General features: G+C 38.6%; 2 protein-coding genes across 5 annotated transcripts; both read right to left on the bottom strand.

Moving 5' to 3' along the window:
* Window positions 1-348: 348 nt before the first annotated feature.
* LOC135607106 (S-adenosylmethionine synthase 5-like) lies at window positions 349-3,013 on the bottom strand. Its single transcript, XM_065098637.1, has 2 exons — window positions 2,860-3,013; window positions 349-1,761 (listed from the first exon to the last, which is right to left on the bottom strand). The coding sequence occupies exon 2, from the start codon at window positions 1,749-1,751 to the stop codon at window positions 561-563; it is 1,191 nt and encodes a 396-aa protein (XP_064954709.1). The 5' UTR covers window positions 1,752-1,761; window positions 2,860-3,013; the 3' UTR covers window positions 349-560.
* Window positions 3,014-4,132: 1,119 nt separating this feature from the next.
* On the bottom strand, window positions 4,133-26,778 carry LOC135607105 (calmodulin-binding transcription activator 1-like). Of its 4 annotated transcripts, none has more exons than XM_065098633.1 (12): window positions 26,495-26,778; window positions 25,584-25,703; window positions 23,704-23,819; window positions 22,554-22,642; window positions 19,842-19,887; window positions 16,278-16,737; window positions 15,773-16,038; window positions 14,355-14,831; window positions 13,532-14,220; window positions 10,282-10,864; window positions 7,671-7,979; window positions 4,133-4,268 (listed from the first exon to the last, which is right to left on the bottom strand). In XM_065098633.1, the coding sequence occupies exons 1-12, from the start codon at window positions 26,532-26,534 to the stop codon at window positions 4,203-4,205; spliced, it is 3,261 nt and encodes a 1,086-aa protein (XP_064954705.1). In that variant the 5' UTR covers window positions 26,535-26,778; the 3' UTR covers window positions 4,133-4,202. The 4 variants fall into 4 exon arrangements, with proteins under 4 accessions (XP_064954705.1, XP_064954706.1, XP_064954707.1 ...); XM_065098634.1 differs by having other exon boundaries at window positions 16,320-16,737; XM_065098635.1 differs by having other exon boundaries at window positions 16,377-16,737; window positions 26,495-26,777.
* Window positions 26,779-27,351: the final 573 nt, after the last annotated feature.

Below are 27,351 nucleotides of genomic sequence, written 5' to 3'. Positions count from 1 at the left end.
ATATTCAAACCCAAATTCTTGAAAGATCTATCAAACTATTTACTAGCTAGCATCATTATTTATTGTCTTGCATTTCGATTTGTATTGCCTTTCATTTCGATTTGTTTTATCTTACGTAGGAGTCATGCTTTTTTTTTTAATATTATTTTAATTATATTAGAAGTTAAATGAGAACTCAATATACGCATGAACACTTGACTCAAATACAAGCCAAATAGCCAAATACAGAAAAGGAAAAGCATATCAAGAGCAAATACAACTCATAAAACTTATAATAGATTGGATAACTAGCGATTCTAAAAACTTGCCTTCAAGAAATAGGTCAATAAAATTATAAACTTTTATCAATTATAATAAAAAATACTTAAATTTCTTGAGAAAATTAACAAGGATGACTACAGCGTAGAGAACAAGCAATAAGCTGTTCGTTGCGCTTCTGTTCTAATCAATTAATGGAAATCAAACCAGACGTCATTACTTTTATTCTCAGGAACGAAGACACAAAAGAGAAGGGCCAAAGCAGCAGAGGAGGGTAGCAGTAAGGGAGGCCGAGCTGAGTTCTAGGCGGCGAGCTTCTCCCACTTGAGGGGCTTCACCACCTCCCAAGTGAAGTCGGGGTCGTCCCTCCCAAAGTGCCCGTAGGCCGCAGTCTTCAGGAACCTGCCACTGCCTCCCCTCTTCAGGTCCAGGTTGATGGTGATCATCCCAGGCCTGAAGTCGAAGTTCTCCTTCACAATGCTCAGGATCTCCTTGTCCGGGATTTTGCCGGTGCCGTAGGTGTCCACGAACACCGAGAGCGGCTCCGGCACGCCGATGGCGTACGAGACCTGCACGATGCAGCGGCGGGCGAGCCCACTGGCGACGATGCTCTTGGCCGCCTGCCTCACGATGTAGGCGCCGCTGCGGTCCACCTTAGTGGGATCCTTGCCGGAGAAGGCGCCGCCGCCGTGCGCGCCCCAGCCGCCGTAGGTGTCGATGATGATCTTACGGCCGGTGAGCCCGGCGTCGCCGTGGGGGCCGCCGATGACGAACCGGCCCGAGGGGTTGAGGTGGAAGATGGTCTTCTCGTCGAGGTACTGCTCGGGGACGACGGGCTTGATGACGTGCTCCTTGAGGTCGGCGGCGATCTCGTCGTTGGTCACGGTCTCATCGTGCTGGGTGGAGATGAGGATGGTGTGGACGCGGATGGGCACCATGGCACCGTGGTCGTTGCGGTACTCCACCGTCACCTGGGTCTTGCCGTCGGGCCTCAGCCAGGAGCAGGTGCCGTTCTTGCGCACCTCGGTGAGGCGCGCGCCGAGCTTGGTGGCGAGGACGTGGCTGAGGGGCATGAGCTCCGGAGTCTCGTCGGTGGCGTACCCAAACATGTGACCCTGGTCGCCCGCGCCGATCTCCTCGGGGCGCTTGGTGAAGTGGCCGTGCACGCCCTGGGCGATGTCAGGGGACTGCTGCTCGATGTTGACGAGCACCTTGCAGCGGTCGGCATCCAGGCCGACCTCGTCGGACACGAACCCGATGGCGCGGCACGTGTCGCGGACGATCTTCTCGTAGTCGACATTGGCCTTGGTGGTGATCTCCCCGAACACCATGACCATGTTGGTCTTGGTGCAGGTCTCGCAGGCGACCTTGCTGTCGGGGTCTTGCTCCAAGCAAGCATCGAGAACAGCGTCGGAGATCTGATCGCAGAGCTTGTCAGGGTGTCCCTCGTTCACAGACTCGGAGGTGAAAAGGAAGGTTTCGTCGGTAGCCATGGCGTCGAAGCTGCAGAATAAACACAAAAATAAGCAACTCTAAATGATTGAGCAGTTGATACATCTGATCCCAATAAAATTCTACATCTTCCTATGTCCAAGTAGAATGTTCTGTAGAGAAAGGCAGCAAAGAGGCAATCTGATTCCGACAAGGAACTCGTCAGCATCGACAAAGTAATGCGCATGGAATGTCAAGAGAATCTACTTGCCCAAGAATCAGAATCCAAGGAACAGAGGGAATATCAAAAGAATCTATCTAATCAAGAATCAGAATCCAACAACGCGATAGCAAAGTGGATCACTTTAATGTGGATAAGATCCCCGGCAACGCAAGCCACCACAGGAAGCAAATCAACACTCGAGGATCTTAAAACAGAGTTAGGAGAAGTATGAGTGAGGCATAATTTGACATTAAGCAGCATCGAGAACCAGAAATTACACCGAAGTAAAAGTGAGGTGCTATATGACACAGGATCGAGAGTGTGCCATAACAGAGATGCGGCAGAAACCAGACATTAGCAACATCAAATGGCATATGATAGTAACTGGATCTAATAATAAGAGTGATTCAGTGCATGAAGCTCCTGCAACATAGCAATCTTACCCCTTTACATAAAAAGAAATCTTCTTCTCAATTGTAACCCTAGTCACCGAGGCCACAGAAGAACAAGGCACAATCTATCTAGATCTAATCATCATCAACGAAATCAAAATGGGCGATCGATTCACTTAAGCTGTTAAGCTTTCTCGCCGGAACTCTCAGATCCAGGCAGTCAAAAGTACAATCATCGGTGATTGGCCAAATAATATACCAAATCTGGCCTCAAGCAACGATGCAAGGACAAGAAAACTGGTTGCAGACTATCTTATTTAGGACTATGGCCAGATCTAGTCACTCACGAAGAAGAACAACACGGATCAAGCAAACAAAAACACAGCATTTGCACAACATGCGAGTAGATCTAAAGCCATCAGATCCGGATATTCATGAAGCAGAGGAACAACCTCAACGACAGGTTAAAAGCCCCCATTCCGACCTATAAATCGAAGAACAGCATCGAGTTCACAATGAAACCATTAAGAATCTAGAGAAGAAAGAGCATCATACCGGTAATTCCGGAGCTGATGCCTGACCTCGCTGGATCAAGAAGACCCCTTTGACGGCGTCTTCCCTTCGCCCGACGTCTCAATTTATAGATGAATGGCGCTTCGAAGCTACGCGCTTCTCAACCGGTGCTTATTATTTACTTATCTCATTTCTCAGATGCGGATAAAAATAGATCCGACGATTCAGAATAGCCCTACGGAGCCGAAGCAGCCGTCGGATCCTTTCCGAGCGAAGAGAGAAGTGGGTGGCGGACAGCGATCTCAGCGGGGGCCGCGCTATGGTCGCGCCGGGCCCCACAACATTCGCTGGCTCCTGGTGCGGTGCAGCAACTTGTGTCGGCTGTGGCAGGGATCGGGGAGAGAGTTGCCCCCACCGCGTTCGCGCCGGGCCCGACGACGTTCGCTGGCTCCTCGTGCGGTGCAGCTACCTGTGTCGGCTGTGCCAGGGATCCCCCACCGCTGCCGTCATACGTAAGCACGATATTGCGAACATTTCTGTCCTCTGTCTCGACGGAAACACGGTTTTGGGTTAGTTCGTGCTGCCATCCATCGCGTGTGATCCCCAAGTGCGTTGGCAGCGGGTTCGACGCGGAGTGGGATTCACTCAACTCGTCCCCTACTCACCGTCCCAAAAAAGGGTTCGAAACGGTGGGTGCACTTGCCGAATCTAACGTCGTGTCGTTGGTCAACGGGTCCCGGTGCGATTTCCCCCACCGTTGACCGGTCCTTCGGTTCGCTGTTTGACTTCGGTCGGGCCATGGTCCATCTCGATCGACTGTAATCACCCTGGCTCCTCGGATGCTCAGCTGAGAACGGAAGGGCACTCCGCTCCTACTCCTGGATGATCCTAGCCACAAATGTGAAATCAATATGATAGGATCGATGGTCAGGACCTTTCGGGAGATGGGTTAATATTAAACTTGCTAAGTGGACCAACCTGGGAGTCCAATTTTATTGTAATTATAAAAGGTGTCACATGCATCAATTGCATCCATCGTCAGCCAGCGCACCGAATCTGCTCGAATCCACGGCATGTTTTGAGTTGACTCGGTAGGGTATAAAACGCCTCAGAAGTGCGAAGTGACGAACCAATATTACAATGCTATAGGGTTGAGCGGATGGGGTTGTGATGACTGGTGCTTGCCAGAGAGAAATCAGCTTCTTTCTGCACTTCTCTTCAGCCTTATCAAAAGGAAGGACAATCTTTACATCTTATCCATTACATATAAGCAAGTAGGGGGGGGGGGGGGGGGGGGGGGGGGGGGGGGTCAGAACCCGACGCCTCTTAACGTCCAGAAATCACAAATATGGTCGTTGTAGCTCAGCGTGGATAGTGCCATTAGATCAGCCCCCACCATTTTCTTCTTCGGTGTTTTGAAGTTGGGCTGAGCCACCACCTTCGTCTCCCAGCTGTGAACAACGTTTTAGGTTTTATCAAGGTTGTGCAACAACACAATGAATATTAATAGGCAAAATCAACTTGAAAGAGAAATCAAAACAGATAGAAAGGAAAATAGTAAAAAGAATATGACTACTAAACAGAATAACTCACCCAGTAACATATCTCATGTAAATGAATTCATATAACTGCAAATGTTTATTTCATTTTCAGATTCTTAACAATAAATAGCCAAATCTGCAACTCCTTTGTTGATAAGAATTTAAAGAAACATATAACTAAATTAAAACATCCTGGTGTTGCTACAAGGTTCTACCAAGTTGTGGGCTATATACAATCAATAATCGATTAATTTTTATTAGTTTGGTTGTTGAGACTAACTTGGCAAATACATTGGACGAGTAAAAACTTGTGAACAATTTAATAATTTTTCAATGATTTGGAGATTATTATTACCAGGTTCTGAACTAGTAAAACAAGAGGTAGTTTAATTTCATAGCTAACTACCAGCTTTGAACATGAACTTCAAATCAGTACATTGTTGGTGTAACCACGGAACATTGGTGGCAAGGGATTCATTTAGTCAACCCAAATAGTATAATACTTTGAGCAACCGGACCTCAATCCTAAAATGAGACATCCACTTTGTTAAGAACTAGATACCATAATCATGTGATTAAAATTTCATTATCCATGAATAGGATGAAGAAAAAAAAAAGAACACCAAAGCCAAAACCATCTGCCCCACTACATGCATGCATGCATGTGTCATGCATCCACGCTGCATGCATGCAGTGCCGCTAGGTGGTTTCAAGTGTTTGTCTGCATGTCAATCTAGCCCATCCACAACTCCCAATGAAATACTAATCAAGGTAAAATAATATTTTGCATTCAAGTTTGATGCCCTCATCAGGGTTGAATGCATAACCCAGAGTAATTCATAGTGGATCCCATGTGTAAGTGGTGCAAAGCACCAATAATAACAGTACACGTTGAATGCATAATGCAGAACGATTCCTAGTGGATTGCATGTGTAAATGCAAAGCACCAAAAACAGTACAACTCTTGACAAGCCCCTTGCACCTATCCACAAACAGTATTTTCAAAAGGCGCTCGCCTAGGCTCTAGGGTGAGGCAAGGCAAGGCCCAAACACCTCGCAAAAACCCTAGGCGTTGCACTTCAATGAAGTGCTACTCAGGTGCTTGCCTGAACCCAAGCACCAGGTGTGTCGGGCAAGTGCCCGAGCTAAATTTGATCAGGTTCAAACTTTGGTTCAATAAGACGTAGAACTTGGTTCAATCGAACCAACTAACGTAGTTACCCTAACACTGTCCAACCCCCTCCCTTGCCCGACCCAGGAAAAGAAAACAAAGGTGAAATGAAACCTTACATCTATCACCTTTGTTCGCTCTACCCGTCGCCATCGGCAACCTCATCCAATCTGGTTCGCCGCTACAGCTCGGCTAAACCCTAAACCTTGTCCACCATTATACCTCTGTCTGCTGCTATAGTAGCTATGTCTGCCGCCGCCGACAACCTTTTCCATCGCCTTCGTTTGGGCCTTAGCACGCTCCCTCCAACGTTGCAGCTCCATCCACTGTCATCGACAACGTCATATGCTGCCTTCATACTCCGCTGTAGCTTCATTCATTCCTAGCTGCAGTTTCATTCTCCACCCTCTACTTCCCCCACCTTCCTGTTAGTTAAATTGCTTCATCCATTCCCCTGTTAATTAAACTGCAAACAGACGAGCAACAACTCGTTTGGAGTAGTTTAAATATATTTGTTGTATCTACAACACCATAGGCAATATGCACTTTGATTTATACATGAAACTCCCTTAGCTTTTACTTGATGATGTCTTAGAGCAACAAAACATTCCTGGTTAACACGATGCTTTTGGAGCAGTTTAATTCTAACATGTCTCTATAAACCTGTTTAGCATATTTCTATTTAGTCGCATATTATTTTAATTATAATATTTGGGAGCGCCTTGCGTCGCTTGGGCGGGTGCCTAACGCCTCGAGCGTTTTGAGGCCTAGTGCTGTTAAAAACATTGTCCACAAGTAATCTTTTCCCACTAGGACTACTTATTCTACCATCTCTTCTGATATTGATGGTGGCACCCTAACCTAGACCCGCATCCATCCAACTCATCCGCAACTCAATTGCAGTACTAAACAGTGTATCATAGCTGTAGATTACAACCCCTGTATCATAGATATAATATCATTGTACAAAAATAATTCAACGGTTGCAATTGAACCTATTTAGAGAAGCAAAGCATAGGGCAACTTAAAATGAACAATAAAAAGCAATGATTCCTGACAAAAGATTTCTTATCTGTTCAAATTTAACCAAGGTGAAATCATAAAAATTAAGATATGCAAATGGGCACTCCTGACTCCTTACCCTATCCAAAACTATATAGTGGCTCCATTGTGTGTAAAGCTAAGAATTTTGCAATCAAAATTAATAAAGAAAAAAACTACAAATTTCATTCAATTTTATCAAATTCCAAATTCATTTAACTTTGCAATTTTTCTTGCACAAATAGAAAAAGATTAAACTACTTTGACATTCAACTCAATTTAGAAGTACAAGGAAGAAAATTTTATTTAATTTCATCAAATTCCAATCAACTGAACTTTGCAAAATTTTCTTGTACATATGGGAAAAAAAATGAAGATGTTCGACTTAATTTAGGAGAATATTATTGAAACAAGAAACCATAAATATTTGCATGCTCTTGTTAAACTTATTAAACTCAACTTTACCTTTCAGTTATAAATCATTTTCCACCATCTGCATTATCGTGGAACATGTGAATAGGTGAATCAGTCAGGAAAGATAAAAAGGAAAACACTACTTAGCATGTATAGGAAGGCCACTCTCACCACTTTCTGCATTTTAGGAAGGCATGTTACCCATTTCATTCTTGATTAACTGAAAATAAATCTAAACAGTAAGAAATTCCGACAATATCCACCTGTGACCAATTTGATCATAAGTTCTGCTTGGAGCTTATTGAAAATTAGAACCATGTATGAACAATCACATACGAGAAAGAAAATTGGGAACTAGAAAGAAACATGGCATATTAGCTGTAGTAAGAAAATTTAATGAGAAATCTCAAGAGTTTCCTTGGCATTTACAAAAGAAACAATAATCATGATTTAAAATAAAGAAAGCACATCAAATATAGAAACTGGAATAACACAAATCTTAATATACAATCCATTGGAATAAAAATGTCAAGAAGAATAGACTCACTGCTCAGGTAATTAATCACCTATGTCTAGTATCAACTACGTGGTGCTTGTGCGGACACTGTGAATTAACTGCAGTAAATTCCTAGATTGCACAATGCACAACAGTAAATAGCAAGACTCAAGTTAAAATTGCAAAATACCTTTGATTTACGAGAACATGCCACCAGTCTCATGTACTGATCACGGCCTTCTGGATGGCGTGCCATTGACTGTACTCTTGCCAAAGCTTTCTCCACACTAGCAACCTTCTGTCTCCGACCAAGACGGAGAAAATCATATTCATCAGTTGCCCCAACCTTTCCCTCAATGCATATAGTTGTATTCTCAGCTCGAAAGCCCCGTAATCCAGCTCCTTTGCGCCTCCAACGTAAGATAGCCTTTTCAACAATGCTAACAGACCACACTACCTTCTTATACTGCTTGCGAACTTGATGACCCCTCACGTGTGCCTGAAATAAAACTGATGAGCCCCTGACTTATGCTCTTAAACTAGTTAGTGTAAAGCATATAATATCCCAAAGAAAATACAACAAACATATTTCCTATTAGAAAACACCACAAAAGCATGAAACCCTATGGATGTCTATTCCATGCTATTTGAGAGAATTTTTGAGTATTCTGACTTCAATATTCCTTTTGCAGATGAAGCTTTTTTATTATATTATAACAGAAAATCCTGATTTATTGATTTATGTTTTATAATTGTTCCGAGAAACTCTAAAAGCACATCTAGCCATGGAGTTAGAGTTATAGGGAAAATGAAATCGTTGGAAATAAAATTATATTTTCCCATGTTTTGATAAGAATCTGTGTCCATGTACAAGGACCAGAACCTTAAATGGAACAAAAATACAGCAAACAGCAAGTGGATTGTATACATTAATATTTTTAAAACTTGGGCAAACATACATGGATTTCTTCTTGCCATCCATGGCAATTATGGGCAACACCCTTAGAATCATAATGTACTTTCTACTGTGCCCTCTTCCTTTCCTCTACTGTGTAAATGGCTGCACCAAGGAGGTTTGTCCAAAAAAAAAACAAAATTTGCAATTTGACTATATAATGCATGAAACAAAAAATGTTTTATGGTTCTAAGGAACTTACATAAAGATTAAGGTCAAGTGCATGTACTCAAGTGGAGGCTAATCCAAAATTTCCTTTTAAGAATTCCACTTAAAGGGAAAATCAACCTATTGATTTACATAATGAAGAGGAATTCAAACCCGAAGTTGCGTGAAATTTGTCTTCAACTTATCTCTTTGTTTTCTTTATAATTGTTGAAAATTCTTGGTAATGCAATTGGTGTAAAGAATATTGGTATTCTTGATTTATTAGTGATTAATAAAAAAAATTAAGATCTAACAAAGTATTTGAGAAAAAATAGCTTAGATTGACCATGTATTGACTTTTTGTACGAGCTTAATCTACCATGTTGAATGGATAACTAAAGGATTATTTATGCTTGTTTATGTCCTAAATTTAATTTATATACCGATAAATTAGGATAAAAAATCCTGAAATAGGGTTTTTTTATTTCAATTGATTTATCAATCCTTTTTTGGTGTAGTAACACACGATACCAGTACATAGAAGTCCAACCATGGACTGATAGGCCTAGTCAACATGATAAGCCGAATCATATATATCAGTATATGACACATAAATAAAAATATATAATAATAAAAGGAAGACTTTATTAAATGTGTAGATTAATGTATACGGCTGGTTGTTCATGAATGAAAACATTAGTGGACAGAAGTTGTAGGTGTCGAATAGAAGGAAAATATGATTCTAAATACCAGGGGACTCCATTCTAAATATCAGGAATTGAGATTCCTGCCAACCTTCTCAAGCATGGAGACTCAGTACTTTCTATTACTACCAGCAAAACATCACTTTCCCTTACATTAGTGGACAGCACCCTCAATAAACAAGATAATAGAGCTACTGAAAATAAAGTGGGATGCTAAACCATACATCACAAGAGTGACAATTATCTGCCAATTGCTTCCTTTCTCATCTATGACAAAATAGTCATTTACATTTTCTTCCGTCTAGGGGGATGTCAAAGAGGCCAAGGACCGTACAGCTCCAACTAAAGTGCTCTCCACTAAAGAACCAAAGGCTTCCTACATGAAGATCGTGGAGCTTTCCCTTCTTATAAGTACAAATAGTGGGTTAGCACATCGATCCATCTTATTCCTAGAGATTTATTACAATTAATTCCGCTGGAAAAGTGCATTACCACAGCAATGAAGAATGCATCACTTGTAAAGTCAACACGTGGATTTTCTCAAATGTTCCAGTGAAGAGAAGAGTTTGGAAAAACTTAGTGTTCATAAACCTTTATTTGAAAGTCGGATGCAAGAAAACTACGAACCTTTAAGTTTAGTAATCTAGGACTTTTGGTTGATATCAAATATTCTAGTTCCATAAAGAATTTCAGCATAAAATGAAAAGATAGCAATAAGCTTTGTTTTCATGAACTGGCTTATGTATATGACCAACGATTCATGATATCCGATAAAATTCATTCACAAGTTGCAAGAAGCTCAAATCTGATGTTCCATAGAATGCTAAAAACATGTAACTAAAGTTGTAAGCGCCATACCCATGTTTCAAAAAGACCAGGGAAAGGAGGCATTTTACACATATAGCTACCATACAAAACGTGGAAACATTTCCATCAATGAAGTAAACAGTATAAACACAAATAAAAAAGCACCCAAAAACTCAAACAAAACTTACCTGGATTTTCACAATTCGGTCACGGATTTTCAAGAACTCTTTACGACCCTTCCATCCACGATATTTTTGTTGTATTTTAACAGCAGCCATATGCAAAGATTCATTGTAGTGATTTATCTTGGGGAACTTGTTCAGATAGGACCGAACCATCAAATCAACTGAGATCTCAGTATCTTTGTCTTTGCTATCTGTTAATTTTCTTTGGCGGAAAGAATGAAGCCTAAACGCAGCTTGAATTCGTGCAGCAGCTTGAGCTGAATTTCTTACAGCAGCAAGAGACCCTCTCAGAGATAATTGTTCCCCGTTTCCACCATCTAGAGAAACTGTGTTTTGCTCTTGTACATTTTCGATGGCCTTTTCTGCAGCCAAAGTTGCAGAAAGTCTACCCATCTCACTTTCTTTTACCGTTAATGAAGAAAGATGGCTGGTCAAATCTGCTTCGGCCAAGTATCCAGCAATTCCTTTATGTCCTCTACTAGATGCTAAATCAGCAGCAGTTTTACCAGCAGGAACTTTTGATGTTGGGTGTTCAACTGCACCAGCAGCAGCTCCAAGCCTCACTAACTCAACAACTGTCTCCTCTCTGATCAGTCAATGACTAAATCATAGTTAAAAATCCAGGCATGGAGCTTAAAGAATAAGGTAAATTATCAACTTAATGCATGTTTTAAATAAGACAAAAAAAATTCAAAATAAGGTTCTTGTCTTCTTGGAATGAAGCACCAACTAAAAAGCTTCTTGAACCTAAAAGTGACGGCAGCACAAAATAAACAGATAAATACTAAGTCTGTTGGTTACAAGTAAAAGATGCAATGTAAAATATAATGCATCATAAACTTGGTTGGAGTAGTCTGAAAAGTATATTACAAAGAATTACACCTTTGATTGAAAATAAGTAAACGGTTGTCATATTGCTAATCAATTTAACAACAATATCTAGAAGTAAAAAAGGTGATCAAGCATCTGTCCTTATCCATAATTTGCCTCAACTTCAAATTGACACGTCTACAATATTATGCAGCAATCTATTTGCAATACCAAATTTAGATCTTTGGAAACAGATAGCTGCAGAGAAATCAGGACTCCTTGCCTGTTCCATCTCTTCACAAGTTTCTATAAGCATTTATATTATTATCAGATCATGCAGCTAGGATTAAACTTTTTGGTCTGTCTAAAAGCATGTAGATTATTAATCCCATCAGAAATATTAAGGATATTAAAGTGAAACAATTATATACAGAGATTAAGATGGATCTGTGAGTAAATAGACAGAAAATAACACTATCATTTGAAGAGTCGAGTATGATGTATATATATCTACATACAATCAAGTCATAAAGAGTGGCGTAGATAATAAAGATTCCTAAAGAGTGCACATGAGTCAGCATAGAAGCTAGCATAACTAAAACATAATAGTATGTAGCAATGATCACCGTTTTGCCTGGACTGGTATGAAAAGGGCAACACATACCGGTCTGAGCACTGACCGATATGCGGACCCATCCCGGTTCGGTCCAGCATATCGAAGGGAAGTGGGAAACCCTAAATCCCATTTCCGTGCTACCTCAGATTCTCACGCGATTGATGTAGCGACTACGACTTCTCACCACCACAACCTCCGCTTGTCGCGATGGAAGTTGCACATCGCCATGCAACTAATGCTGCAATCGACGCTTCTCACGCAGGCAACTACTGACGACCTCCACTTGCTGCGACCTCACTGCACATCACCACGCTAGATATTTGCCCTAATCACTTATCAAGAATGTCTCCTTTCCTCTTCCTCTTTTTCCTTTTTACTCCTCTGCTGCTTCCTGATCTTCCCACTTTCTTCCTTCTTCCTCCACCGTCCCTTCCTCTTCTCCCTCTTTTTCTTCCTCTCAGAAACACCGATATACATCGATACATACCGACTTGACAAATCTCCAAGACGAGTCCGGTGCCCGAAATGGTGAACCCTGGTCTGTAGTATGTGCCAAGCATGCATGGCAAGAAAAAACCTTGACTGAGGGAAGGAGATAGAAGCATGCATCAAGAATACCTTAAGGTTGTGTGCTGATGTACTAAACATCAGCAAATTGGAAAACATACAAAGATAGAGAGAGAACTGAAGATGGTCAAGTGACACATTAGTAGAATTGACACAACTGTAATATAAGCTGTACATACACTTCAGCACCTATTGTAATATAAGCTTTACATGCACTTCAGCACCTATGTAAACCAAAAAGGGAAATACCTTAATTTGCTAAAGTTATCATTTCAAAACCATATTTCCATTATTGTGGTGCAAGAACATGTCAATGAATGAGCAGTAAGACATGTGACATGCAAAGTCACAATGCATGCGTCATTCACATGTGACTATCTGTGGGCACAAAAAGAAAGGTGGAGCAAAGAAATACATGTAGGAGGGCTGTAACACAAAATAGACGAGTCACAATGCAACATTAGTAATTAACCCAATTAAAAGTACTCCACTAAGCCATTATAAACATCAGATCATATAACCTACAAATTGAAAATAGCCAATGCCTAAAGAGAATAGATGAGAACAGATTATGTAGATCCAGAATGACTTAGGATAACTACTTTAGTTTAGCCATCGAATAAGATTAAAAGGTTCTACATAAGGGATTTCAGATGGTACAAAATAGAAGGTGATCAGTAAAATAAACTGAAATCCATAGTCCTACTAGAAATAGTGTCCACTAAGTAGAGATCATGGTTTCCATAATGTTTTTCTTCTTTTGGTTTTAGATATGCACCATTATCCTTGTTTAACACCTAGAATGAAGAAGAAAGGCCCATGTAGGAGTTTCCAGTTCAGAGGGTGCCCACACCCTCCTTGCCCCTTCTTTCTTCTACCTACACCCTTGCAAACATGCACATGCTATAACATCCATGATATCCTTGTTCTGCATACCCACAAGTCACAATGGAAATGACATTTGCTCCATAGTCAGCTGCATTTCTTCTGGCAAATCACCCAGCAGCAATGATATCAAAAAGTGCATCTTAATTCTCTTTATTTTCATCATGAACTTATTTCTTCTTCCACACAAACTGGCACAATTAAGCTTTGATAGTAAAAAGTTAAAACTACTTAAGACTTTTGGAACTGCTCGTGCTTAATTATTGCTAGAGTAAATGTTCATTTTCAGTTTACATAACAAACACGAAAAACAGATAATATGATTGATGTTGAACTTTTTCTGCACTAAACAGTTCTGAAGCATGATAAACAAACCTGCCAAAGTATGCAGCCCAATGGAGCCCGGTCCTACCGATTACATCTCTGAAACTTGGACTGACTCCAGCACAGACTATAGGACTCATTGCCCATTCATAACCAAGAGCTGCAGCCAGATGGATAGCCCCTTGACCATTCTCATCCAAAACATTAGGTCCTTTACCTTCTTCATGAACTTTACACAGCAACCACTCATATAGTTTACCCTTCAATAACTTCTGAATCAATCCATCCTTAGGTATCCTGAGATCACTGTGAAAGGCCTTAGAGTCTTTGTCGATAACATTCCACTCATTTTCCTGATCCCTTAGCATTAACAACAGTTTTTGTTTAAGGAAGCACTTTTCACAGTTTTCAACAGAGCAGACCAGCCAGTTCCGGTCTAACCCAGTCGATAATAACTTTGCAAAACGCACTTGAAGATTAACTTCTTCTAAATCCCTTTCTGGCACTGAAGAGAAGCTAGAAAAGTTTTCACGATACTCGAATTCTCGAATCTCACTACAGGCTATCCTATTACTGCATGTAATATAAAATGGAACCCGACCAGGGGTATGTAAAGGGGCTTTACAACGAATCACATTACTCGTCAGAACTTCAGCAGACACCTCAAACTCACCAAACATACAAGACCATTTGATGCTCCTGGGCTGTAAACTACCTAAAAAGGTACCTGCAATCAGAACCTGTAAAAAGATGTTAGCCATGGAGATGTAATAAACTGAATCTGAAAAAAGTGCTCCCACATAATAAGAACAAAAAGATCGCAAGACAGATGCTTTCTGGGCTTATTTCTGTTGGCACAGAAAGTAGATAATACCTTTGTTTCAACGCCAGAAAAAGCCCAATCCGGTGAGAAGTCATGAATAGTGAATAGCTGTTCCTGGGAAAGAGATGGTCCTAGTGAATCCATATCCAACTGCATATGGGAAGAAAGACTTGATACCTCCTTATCATCATTCTGAGCATCCATTGCATTCCAGTAGTTGCAAGAGTCTGAAGCCATCAGTGAGTCATCACAATCCTTACCGATTTCTTTGCTCATCCATCTTCCAAAGCTGTCTAACTTCTTCAAATCTCCCTCATTCTCCAGTGACTTCTTTAAACCATATAAAATTTGTGCTTCATAACTCAGAGGTTGGTCAGAAGCAACGGTCACCTTAGAGCTGCCATTGTTTATGGTTTGCAGTGTGCTCTGAGAAAGATTAGTATTGGGCACCTGAAACATATAGCCTGGTATATTGACCAAGTGTCCATGATCAAGGTTGCTTATATTCTCAGAATTTTCCACTTTAACCTGCACAATGTGATGCACATTCTCAATTCCAATCAGACACATGGACACAAAGGTTTTTATATGTACAAGCAACAAACATAATATCTACAAGCATATAAAAAGAATGCAAATTTCAGCTAAATGTAAATGAGCTATAAATATAGAATGTAACAGGAGCATACTTGTTGGAATTTGGTTTATAAAGGAACTAGCGATATCTGTGATCAAGACAGAAAATTCAAGATAAAGGACAAAAATGATAGTGGTAAGGAGTTGGAACTATCATGCCAATTGTGTTGGTAGTTTAATAACCCACCAATACTTTACAAAATTCATTAATTTTCAAGACATCTTTTGCAATCAAGGATTGCAAGTCAGTCATCATTTGTGTTGACTTGAGTTCAAATTAACAACAATCACTTCATGATAGCAGGTTTTTTGGAGAAAAAGAAAAACTTTGCAATCAAATTTAACACAAAACCACAAATTTCAAAGAAATATTATAAGGTATTTCTTGAGTGCTATAAATATAATTCATAAGGACTTCCAGGAAAAGCTTAAGTGGCAACCTCCTAAATAAACATAAGGTAGATGATAAGCGCCTAGCTTCTTGGAATTGCATATTAGCAATATCTAAAAGATTGTGGTATAAAAGCAATCCAACCACTAAGATGTCTATTTGGTACAATTATAAACGATGACATTGAAAACCCCATCGCACCCTTGCATGGTTATTTCGGGCTAAAAATCACCTTAGATCCATTTAATATCTATTTGTAAAGCTAAGAGTACTATAGCACCAAAGAAACTTTAAATATGAACTTACAATCTAGTAGAAATAATGAAGTATGAAGCAAGAACTTAGGATTTTCATAAGTGATGACTAAGAATCCTCGACTACAAAGGGGCAACAAAATTAAAAAGAATATGCAAACAGCAAATTTTACAATTCGATCATATACCTGATTCTCTTTTGTGCCTTCTCCAATAGATGTTTTTTGATGATCGCTAGTTAAGATACTATTGCCACTATCAGTAACATATTTGACTACCTCATTGCCCTCAGAGGTGGTATTTGGAAATATTTTAGGCATGTTAACAGACCATTTAGCTTGTTCAATGGAAACATTCTCTTCCAGCATGCCAGAATCCTTTCGGCTTATGTTAAAAAATTCAGGCATCTTGGATGCTGCAGTATGATGATCAAAACTAGCACCACCGAGTGAACCTACACATCAACATATTTAGGTGAACAGTAAGAGATGAAGATAAAGCTAAAGGAATCCAAGGAATTTGAACAACCAATATAAATTTTACTAGTAGTACTGATATTCCATTTAATCATCTGCACCAGTATGTATCCACATGTATATACTTATACATGTGTATAATCTAATTATGATGACGATGTGAAATACAACAGCAAAATAATACGTGGAGTAAAGGTAAGAAGCTAATAGGTACTACCAGCTCCTTGAGAAACTTCACAATTTTTTTGTTGGTCTTCACCTAATATAAGATTTTGCAATGGCACTTGGTTTGCAGATGAAGGACCAAATAATCTACCTAAGATTCCAGTATCTATAGAATCGCTCGAACGAAGATGAGCAAGGGAACCACTACATCCAGCAACGTTTTCTTGTCCAGTATGGTTTGCAGATGAGGCAACATGAATTCCTGAATGAGATAAAGAATCTGCAAGTGAAGCTTCACTATGTTCCTCTCCAGACTCTGCATCTTCAAACTCAGAGGATGGAGCTTGGCGATTCCAATCAGCAGCATGGGCACTTGTTGCATAGGATGGTTGGGTTGGAAAAGTAAGATGATCCAAATAAGAACAAACAGCAGAACTGGTTTGAGATCCATCTGTGTGACTCATTCTCATTGCATCAGTATTTAACAAATGAGGAATGGTAGACCTGCTTCCCTAGAGAAAAGAAAGATAGTCACAACATTTATTATGTAAACCAAATACAGAACAGTTGTGGCCCTTTCCCTTTCTCCAACTCCAAATAAAACTAACACAAGAGTAAAAGTTGCATCATTTATTTGAGAGTCTGCACAACATGGATTATTGCCAGGTGCAGAGGATGCATATTTTTAATAATAATTATTATTATTATTATGTGCCTGTTAACATAGACAAATAATTTTCAATACAATATCAGAGACAGAACTCATGTGCCATATAAAATGTTAACAAGGATTTTTTTTTATTGTGCATACATCACATAATAAGACAACATAGAAAGATTTTTATACATCAAAAAACATACTTGCAAATGTTACATGATACAGCAAATGTGCAGTCCAAAATAAGAAAAATAGCATTGACGCAATGCAAACCATATTTGTTAAGATTGTAGTAGGGGCATGAACCACGGAGACATAATCAGGACCAAGATCAGGATCAGCCAGTGACAAAATTAGTATAGGTTGAACCATAATGAGGGAATTTGAAAATTAACTAAATGAAGAATCATCAAACATAAAAAAATAAAAATATAATTCAAGAAAAATTATCTTAAATATTCTACAAAAATAATAAAAACATTTAATATTATTATAGAAAATATTATATTTAAATTTTATATGCTATATATTATATGTATTATGTATAATCATGTATATTATATAAAATATGTATAATCTTGTATATTACATAACAAATCATCAAATAACTAAATATTCCAGAATATCAATATATAACATGTCATATAATTGACAAAATATTATGAATTAGTAGTCTAACACAAGAAATATAACTTATAGCACTAATTCCTAAACTCAATTTAACTAATTATTTAACTTTGAATAGCGCAAAAAAGAGGAAAGATTTCTCTTTCAAAGTTTGGATCCTCAAGCAAACCTCTTCTCTCTCAGATCCATAGGCAATGCAACTGCAGCTACACTGGAGTATGTAGAAACTGAGGTGGCGACGGCAATAGTACACTACAATCAACTAATTTCCTTCATTTTTTTTCTTCCTTCTCTAACACATTTTAGCTGGAATCAGCCATAGACGAGGACCACCTGTTCTTCCACAAAATCAGTCAATCCAGCTTACCTTCTGACACTTTGACCAATTTCAAACTAATACCTGATTCTTGGGTAATATCAGTTTGCTCTCTGCTGAACCTAAACCAACTCGGCCAAATTTTAAAAGCTATGTGATAAAACACATGGAAATAAATCAAAGGAAAGAATAACCTAATTTTCATAGTTTATACAACCCTGGTTGCACATCTAACTAAAGAAGTACAACAGTCTATGAGGCATGTACCCTCTTCTAATGAATGCTGTTCTCTGCCGCCATTGCAAATGATAGTGACACTTGCCAAAATATAACCCTATATACATCAGATGCTTGAAAAGACATAACAAGTGTATTGTCTATAATTATGTTAACTTATGAAGCTAGTGTAAAACAATTATTTGACAGCCATAAGGATACTAGGTATGTTGACCAGTGGCAATATTCATGAAATTTGGGCATTGCACTTACTATGATAGTATGACCCAGTGTTTTTTAAAGTGTTAGGCGACAAAAGACACCAAGATCCCAAAATGCTCGACAAGATCCCAAATGCTCGAGCGCTAGACGCCCGTCCGAGCGAAACGAGACGCTCTAGAATATTAAAATACAAAAATAGATAATATGATTGATAAATATGATTATAAAAATAAAAAAAATACAACTTACCAAAAAAATAAAAATAAAAAATACAACATTAAATTGATATTAATATAACTTTGAACACTTGCATTATTTCTAAAACCCTAATAACAGTTCTAAATAGAGATTAAAAGTGCCAAATAAGGACTAATAACATTTTTAAATAGCGAGTAACAATACTAAATAGGGATTAGTAGTTCTAAATAGGATTAGTAGTTCTAAATAGGGTTAAAAGTTCTAAATAGGGACTAATATCAGTTTTAAACTATTTAAAAGTTAAAACTAGCTGCGGTGAGGAGTTACCGACAGTGAAAGGTGGGGAAGGAGAGGACAGCAGTGACGAAGGAACCTTTGGATGGCGACAATGACAACGAAGGAAGCTACGAACGACGATAGCAGTGGCAGAGAAACTTGCAAATGGCAGCAGCAACAGCAAAGGAAGCTGCAGACGATGATGTCGGGGGCTAAGGAAGCTTCATATGTGTCCGTCGGTGACATAGGAAGCCACAGACCTATCCCTCAACAGTGAAGGGAACATGAAAATTGCAACGACAGGAGCCTTGGACCTATCCGTCAATGACAGAGGAAGCGTCAAACCTGTCCATCGACGGCGAAGGGAGCTGCTCACGGAGGCAGCGATGGCAGACCAAAGATGGGTCAGAGCGACGATGATAGTCTAGAGTTTACTGTGCTTAGGTGGGTTGTAGGGGGATGGGGTTTTGTTTACTATGCTTGGTTTGACTGAACTAAGATACTATTTAACTGTTTAATTGAACCAGAGTTGACAATCTGGTTTGATTCTTCACATTCAACTGGACACTCAACCCCAGGCGCCTGGCGCCTAGGCTCAAGCGAGTGCCCGGATAGAGCTTCACTGAAGTGTCATGCCCGGACATTGTGCAAGGCACTCAGGCCACGCCTCACCTCGCCCGAGCACCTGGGTGCCTTTTAACAACACTGTTATGACTACAATATCTAGATTAGTGGCAAAAAAACTTCCATGTACAAGTGAAATATATAATCATCATAAACTTACTAAAGAAATATATATTTTAGCGCATAAATTCATTATAAAGTATAAAAATATGCATTTGTTAATCACCATAGTGGTTAGTGGAGCCATCATGTTTTTATCATGTTGTGTCCTATTTTCCTAAAATTTGTCGAGTTGGCATGCTTTTTGTGTGTCATGTCCAAAGATGTGTATATATCCAGAGAAAAGAGAGGGAATATAAAAGCAAGAAAAATAATGAATGTGGTCGACAATCAAAAAGTTGGACTATGATAGAAACATAAATGAATTAGCTGATAAATGATAATTTAATAGAGTAATTAATGCAGGCTAGAAAAATCACCTCATTCACATCTCGATAATGCACAAGAACAATGTGTTCCAATTGCCTGCAAAACCACCATATTAAAATTGCATTAAATTTTTTTCATATTGACTGTTAGAAGAAACAAGATATTACCTCGAAATTCATTTATATTTAATAAGCATACAGGTGAAAATTAACAAGGAAATAAGGGTCATCTAGTTGAACATAGAAGTCAGAAGCATAACATCACAAAAGAACATTTTAAAGTTTAGAAGAAAAAGGAAATAACACTTGTTCATTCTCTATGGAGAGAGAGATGAGTATAGTCATTCATTCTCTACACTTTTGGATGTGTCATCTCCTTTGGCCGCGATTTGGGATTGGAATGAAGAATATCATATCTAACATAAGCTCTCTCTCTAAAATAATCTTAATGAGGGAACCCTCAAAATTCGACATGTAGGACTATCAGCCTGGGCAAGCCTTGAAAATGTAAGTCTTTGTCTTGAGCAAGAAATGGGTCTGGGCAGGCTTACAACTCAATGCTACAGAGATCGTGAATCAAGAGCAATTCCACTTCCACTAGAAAATTAAAGAGATACATAAAATAGATCCACAAATACAATGTTTAAGCAATTGATCAATGGCAGGAAAGACACGACAAACCAAGTTGGACTCATTATACATGCCTCAGTGGATAACTTAGGTGTGAACATGTACATTCGGGCAGAGGACACACAGATACACTGAACCCTTACCGTTTTGGAAAGGGGTTTTTTTTGTGCAAACATGTCTCACATACCAACATGACAAGTTGGAGATATATAAGCCTAAGATATTGTAGGAACTCTATTTTGTGATTATGTGATCATGGAAGAGTGTCCCGCTCAATCTCACCTCACAATTCCCAAAATCGAGGGAGTTCAGGTAGATTTTGCTGGTTAATTGTTTCTCTAAACGTGCACCATTCATTCCTGCAACTCAGTACTACTCAACAGAGAAGACAACAAGACTCGTCATAAGGATAGTGTAGGAAATCCATAAATAATAGTTAGTGATATTAAAAGGGCAGTTCCAGATGTAACTCATAACGCTATTGGAATCAAAGTTGGCCCCACAAAACAACCAAATTAAATGAATCCATGCTATTTAGAGAAATATCTATAGCACTGTGTAAATGCTAACCACTGAAATTGAACAAAACTTATAAATATCACCTAATTCTTGTACAAATTGCAGTAGAGCTCTGCATTAATGAGAGCCCTTTCAAAATCATCGACCATTAACAAACGTCAACACCATAATGTGGTCATTGGACACTCCAGAAATAATATTGTGCATATTATGTAACCAAGGAGTTGCACCAAAAAGCTAAGATTGCACAAGATTATTGGAAAAAATATATCATCAAGAAGATAAGAAAAAGGGACAATTTCAAAACAAGGCCTCAAAAGTTCAAGAAAGGCAATATGGTTCCGGCAAAATTCTCACCTGGATCTCTCAAATTCTTTCAGAAAGAACACAAACAAGTTATAAACAAATATGAAGGCCCTTTCCCATCACTAAACAAGTAGGGATTATCAAGAAGAACAGAAAAAACAAGAAAGATTGGTTCACATCATATAAAAAGGCATTGATACGGGCATTGATATTTTCAAGTGAGAAGCATGTCAGGAATGTACGTGTTGATATGTAATATTTTGTCACATTGTTTAGTCCTTGGAGCCTAATAAAACACCTGTATATACTTCATGGTCATTATCAGGATTCAGAAAACGGTTTTTTACCATGACACTGTTTGGGTTTTGCAATGCCACAGACGTTTGCAATAATTTAGCAAAGAAAACATTTTCCAAGAATATTGTCATGTCTCAACACCTTGAGATGAGATTTGGCAGATGAACCCCTTGGATAGCAATCGGAAGGGGTCAAGATCAATTAAGAGAGTTGTTTGACTTGCAGAATCCTTGGGCACCATTTTTGTCCTTAATCCTACCTCTTTTTATCGGCTGCCACTTGTCAATTGTAACCTTTTTCAGTTTGAATATAAGTTTCTGAGTTTCCAGTGCAATTTGTGTGCTGTTCCAAGTGCCTTTCCTCTACAAACCCCAGAAAAATGAACTTACCCTTGGTCTCATGCATTGACTTATTTTGTGTAGGTTTTGATAGGTCCAGTGACTGCTTATCGGATGGGTATGGCGTATAAATCAACATGGTGCACAATCAGTGTCATGCACAGAAAATTTTGGCATGCACTTGGCAATTCTTCTTTTGGTGTAGAAAGTTATGACCACTTTCTTAAGTCTCTAATATCAGTGACATGTGATGATCAATTAGCAATACTATATTTCCACTATGTTCCATGAGTCATAACCTTAGCATAATGTCATGATTACTCATCGGTTCTCCTGATTGTTATATGGTTCCACTAGCAGTTCATGATTTAACTTTAAAGTTTGAGCAAGAACTTCTCTCTTTTCCAACCTTGTCCATATGTATTTATCATTTTGGTGTTCATTGTTACATTTAGCCACAAGCCTAACATTAGGCACATAACTTGTATCTGCATCCAGTGACCACATAGGAACTGTCAAAACCTCTAGGTACCTCCAACTCAAACATCAAAAATAAGAGAGGAGAAAACTAATAAAACAATCTTCACTACCAACATAGAACTTTATTATCTGACAAGGCATAATTAACTGGTACAGATGACTGAATCTAATTCACTAGAAAAGCTATACTCACCCATCAAGCATCCAATAGCTTCGTCTCTGGAAATTTTCATTGTCCTCACCATGGGCATAGTAGCAATGAAGCACATCAACACTTCCACACTGATGATAAAAAAGAATCAGAAAGAAAAGATAATTCCCGTAACAAAACAACGACTCAGTAGTGCAGTGGCATCTTTAGCTTCAACCGTATTTACTTGAAACTCTTAAAGTGAAGCCACTGAATTAGATCCCGTGACAACAGGATCTATGGAAAGTGAAACAGATGCAGCCTACGAGATAAAATCTGTTGTGATATTTTATATGGATAAAAAACAAGATAAAGTTCTTTCTAGATGCCAAATATAACCATGGCAATTCCAAAAATTCTTGCATCACAAAACAGGCTCGGGGGTTTTGAAATGTCAGTAATGCATAAACTGTATGTGTGGTGTGCACAACAGGTGCACTGAGCATACAAAACAAGTTTTTAATTGTGTGTTCATTTGGTTATATCAGGTGCGTGAGAACCCCCAAGAGCTGCTTGTGTTGCTCATTCACTAAATATGACAAAAATTAAGAAACAGGAGCATAAATACATTTTTCACTGGCATGCAGAAAGAACATAAAATCATTATTCCTTCTTACCAATTTTAATGTGCCAAGTTATTGCAACTAAACTAATAAAAAATGCTGATAAAATATAACATAGTGCAATATCCAAAGATAAAAGGTAACACATTCAGAATATTAAGAACTTCCGCCAACAACTTAGGCTAAAATAACCATAGACAAAGTAAATTTAATATCTTCACCATGAAAAAATTCACAAATGAATCATCGAGAAGTTTCATGACCACAGATAGTACACTAAATTATAACCTTGTTTAGAAGACTTATTATGTAGAAGCAAACAATACTCATAAAAAACACACAAGAAAATTTCCAGTTTAACATAAGGCTTTAAAAACAGAGCTTAAGCAACATATCAAGTATCATCCATTTCCAAACCAGTGAGAAAAGGACAAATCAAATCAACAGAAAACAATATTTAACAAATTCTTGAACTCTAGGATTCACTTTTCAAATTGCAATTAACGGTAGTTATTCGTTAATTTACATTGGAACCTAATGAGATATCCACTTATATTAAGGGAAAAAACTGAAATGAAGCAGTATCATACCTTTAGCTTTTCATGAGCTTCTCGAACAGTTTTTCCATCTCTCTTCTTTCTCCAATTATGGCCATCTTTCCGAAAATATCGGAGTGCTTTGCGATCAAATAAAAACAAAGAACCACCTATAGAACTCCAGATCTATTAGCTGGCTATCATGGTGTTACGTATTATAAATGGAAGACATTGGTCATCCAATGAAAAAGTCTAGAAAGTCAAGTTTGTGAAAAACAACACAATCAAGGTTCGAGGTCTTGATTGCAGCAAATTGTAGTTCAGCAAATATCTCTGTATATGAGAAAAAAAAAATCAAATTCATCTGCTACAAACATATATGACTTACAAGAATTTGATCATAATTCATTCTTCTTTGACGGTCAGTGGTTAAGTGGGAAAAGAAAACAGAGAGACTTTCCAATTAAATGTGTACCAATCAACTCGGGTGGTTTCTCTGCGATAAATGTTGATTGCTGAATGAAGTTCAAGGAAATAAAAGTTCAACACCCATGGGTCATGAAATCAAAATTCTGTACACAATCCAATATATAATATGTAGACATAGATAACTGCATGTGTAATATAAGTTGTGTTGTTACAACTTATTGGGTTTTCCTTATGATCTCACCTAAACCAACCACCATGTTTGATATGGAAGTGAATAAGTTAAGCAAGGGCACTCAAGCGAGCTATGTGATGCGAAGAAGGGTGGCATGAGGCATGACTACGCAATTGCACAACAGGCTGTATTTTCCCGTTGACATAGAACTCTCACTTTAATCCTCTCTCTTTCTCTCTGTTCTTCTTCCAAACTTTTGACTCTATCTTTCCTCGCTTTTTTTCTCGATGCTGGCTCCTAGAAAGAATGCAGCTAAGGGCACTTAAGTGATTTCTATTCTATTTCTTAAAATCAACCAATTTCTAATCGGTCATGGATAATTTCCCATTGGTTACTCAAAAAACCCTTTTTCTTGGGAAAGAGTTGATCGCCCTCAGCTGATCCTTATACAAATAGGAATCATCCAAGTTTGAAAATTAAGATAATTCAATATCATAATGGTATGAGGCTAGGGAATAACAAAACAAGAATACACAGGATTAAATAGGAATTTCCAAGCATAAGATGCACACTTAATATATCCCAAATATTTTAATTCTTCCCAAAATACTCTGTTTACTATGACAAACCAAACTACGAGCCACTACATCTTTTTGACTTGTTTCTAACATAAATTTTGTTACAATTTTATCTAGCTTTCCTCACAACAGTAATTTGAATTAACTCACATTGTGATCCTAGTCTAACCAAAACATACGTAGGTCTACTTCCTTGCATGCCACCTATTTTAGAGGTTCATACATACATATCAAATCCACAATTTAGGCATCCCACAGTGTTATTATGTAGTGCTATCCTAGGAGCCCAAGCAAGAAGACACGCCAAGCATCTCAAAATATTTCAGGTGAGGCATTCTGATTGGTCGTTGCAAAGGCATGCGCTTGGGCCCAGCAATTCGTCTGGCCCAAATCAAACTGGTTGAGCCTGTGTTGAATCTACTACCCAACGTATGGATTTTATTTTTTTAGCAGTAAAACAAGAGTGGAAATTTTCCTCCACAATACAGAGGCTAACAGTCTTATTGTGTAATTGAGGCTAGTATGTAGTTTACACTTTACAAATTACGATTCAACAAAATCCTTAAAGGAAAAAAAAATTGAAATCCATGAAAGTTAACCTAGAATGCCAAAATCATCATAAGCATGACTTAAAAACAAAGCTAGCAGGAGTTTTTTGTTGTAATTACAATATGTGCCTAAAAGTTACAACTACAAAATAAAATTGCCTTTCAAATAGTTCTTTTAAAAAAAAGGGTAAATACTGTGAAATGTACCAGGAGGCTTGTAAGGCGGATCTGGAGTCAAATTGAACCTCTGATAGTTGCGGAGGATTTCACAAATCTCACTTGGACGAAGCCAACGACTTTTTGCCTCTTGCAAAATCTGTGCAATGTCTGCCCAGAAGAGAAAAGACAAATTTGGATCTTAGTTCTCAAATGCCATGACAAGGACAATACACAAAAAAAGGTTTAATTTCTCAACTTACACATGTACGACAAATATTTCACATAAATTTAGTTTCAAAATCTTATTAGCAGCAACTCAACAGTAAACTATAATTTATTGTGAACAATAATCACAAAATACAGCATTCTTGTGAATAAGAATATGAAAAAAGATACAAGGAAATAGAGACACTCTTTTGACCTTCCATGTCCATGGAAGAGAAACAACATGCAAGTATGAATTTAATCAATTAAGCAATGCGCTAGACATTAAGGTAGTTCGTGGCACAAATTGAAGCCTTACATAATTTCCAAACAATGCAAAATTTAGTTTACTCTATTTGCTGAAAACAATCATATGAAAAAATAAAGGAAAAAGATGCATCAGAAAATGCCCACCTCTGGAAGTAAACAAGATCAAAACTAGCCAAAGACATCACAATACGCACTAAACAGGGGGGAAAGCACATAACTTAGCAAGGCTGCCCAAGACCCACCAAGGTGGAGCTTGCAAACCACCATGACAGCTTCTCCAACAAAGTGAAACAGTATTAGGTTACAAGAGTAGCATTAACAAAGTGATCATATTTACGTATACTCAAAACCTACTCTAAAACGGTTTCAAGGAGAAACGATAAACACGTTATTGGATTCTACCAAACATCCCAAAAACACACCGCAATTATATCCTAGGAAAAAGGAAATGGTATTCGATGTCATGTGGGTGGTGCAGAACCGACCTAGTTGAGGATTGAGAGCGTATCGCCGGCCCTCTGCCATCCGCCAGAGACAATCCGAATAAACCCTCCCCCGCCTCACATCACCCGGACCTCCGGGATCGATCAGCAGCGCGGTTCCGAATGGATGGGATCGAATGAGAGGACCAGAGGAAGACGTTAGGGGGAAAAGGAGAAACCCTAAGGAGCAATTAATCGGCCGATCGTATCCCCGCTGCTTCCTCTCTCTCTCTCTCTCTCTCTTAAAACCAAAAAGGGACAAATCCAGGATAAAAAGGGAGAAAACCCCAAAAGAAAAAGAAAAGGAGAGAGGCGTAGCGTTTTTATTATTATTATTTTACTTATATATGTTTTTATCGATTATTTTTAACCAAGAGGAAGCAGAAGTGGTACGAGAGAAGTCAAGCCCCCGTTTCACACCGGGAACAGACCCAAAGAGAGGTTAGTACAACCCATCTCTATTTATTTGCTTGATGCGTTTCTCGATTGCTGCGAGTAACTGTTGTTCCTCCCAATTTCCAATTTCAAACACATTTATTATTCTTATAATCAAATATATACATCTGAAAGTTGAATGGTCAAAGAGCTACCACACCTCATACGGTCCTACCAAATAGTGGGATGCAATTATGGTTTAACTCTCCGATGCAGCGTTGTTTATCGGACACTCTACCGTCCAACCGTATATCGTTAGATACGGTGATTTACCGTGTAATATAAGGTAAAAAATTGCATATACATATATGGATATTAAGATTAACACACACACACACACATATATATATATATAAGAATATGTTATGGTCAGTTATTATTCTCTAATTTAATGACGTTGAAATCAATTTTTTTATTCAAAGGGT

The sequence above is a fragment of the Musa acuminata genome, chromosome BXJ2-3, assembly GCF_036884655.1.
Source record: "Musa acuminata AAA Group cultivar baxijiao chromosome BXJ2-3, Cavendish_Baxijiao_AAA, whole genome shotgun sequence".
Classification (NCBI taxonomy): domain Eukaryota; kingdom Viridiplantae; phylum Streptophyta; class Magnoliopsida; order Zingiberales; family Musaceae; genus Musa; species Musa acuminata.
Note: the sequence above shows the minus strand (reverse complement) of the source record. Positions and strands in the feature narration are given on the sequence as shown.

Bases quoted from the DNA above. Each gene is read 5' to 3' on its own strand.
- LOC135607106 (XM_065098637.1), bottom strand. From the start codon at position 1,751: ATGGCTACCGACGAAACCTTCCTTTTCACCTCCGAGTCTGTGAACGAG.
- LOC135607105 (XM_065098633.1), bottom strand. From the start codon at position 26,534: ATGGCAGAGGGCCGGCGATACGCTCTCAATCCTCAACTAG. The intron at 19,888-22,553 runs GTGAGTATAGCT...GTGGTTTTGCAG, and splicing joins AGCTATTGGATGCTTGATGG to GCAATTGGAACACATTGTTC. The intron at 7,980-10,281 runs GTAAGTTTTGTT...GTTTTATTTCAG, and splicing joins ACCGAATTGTGAAAATCCAG to GCACACGTGAGGGGTCATCA.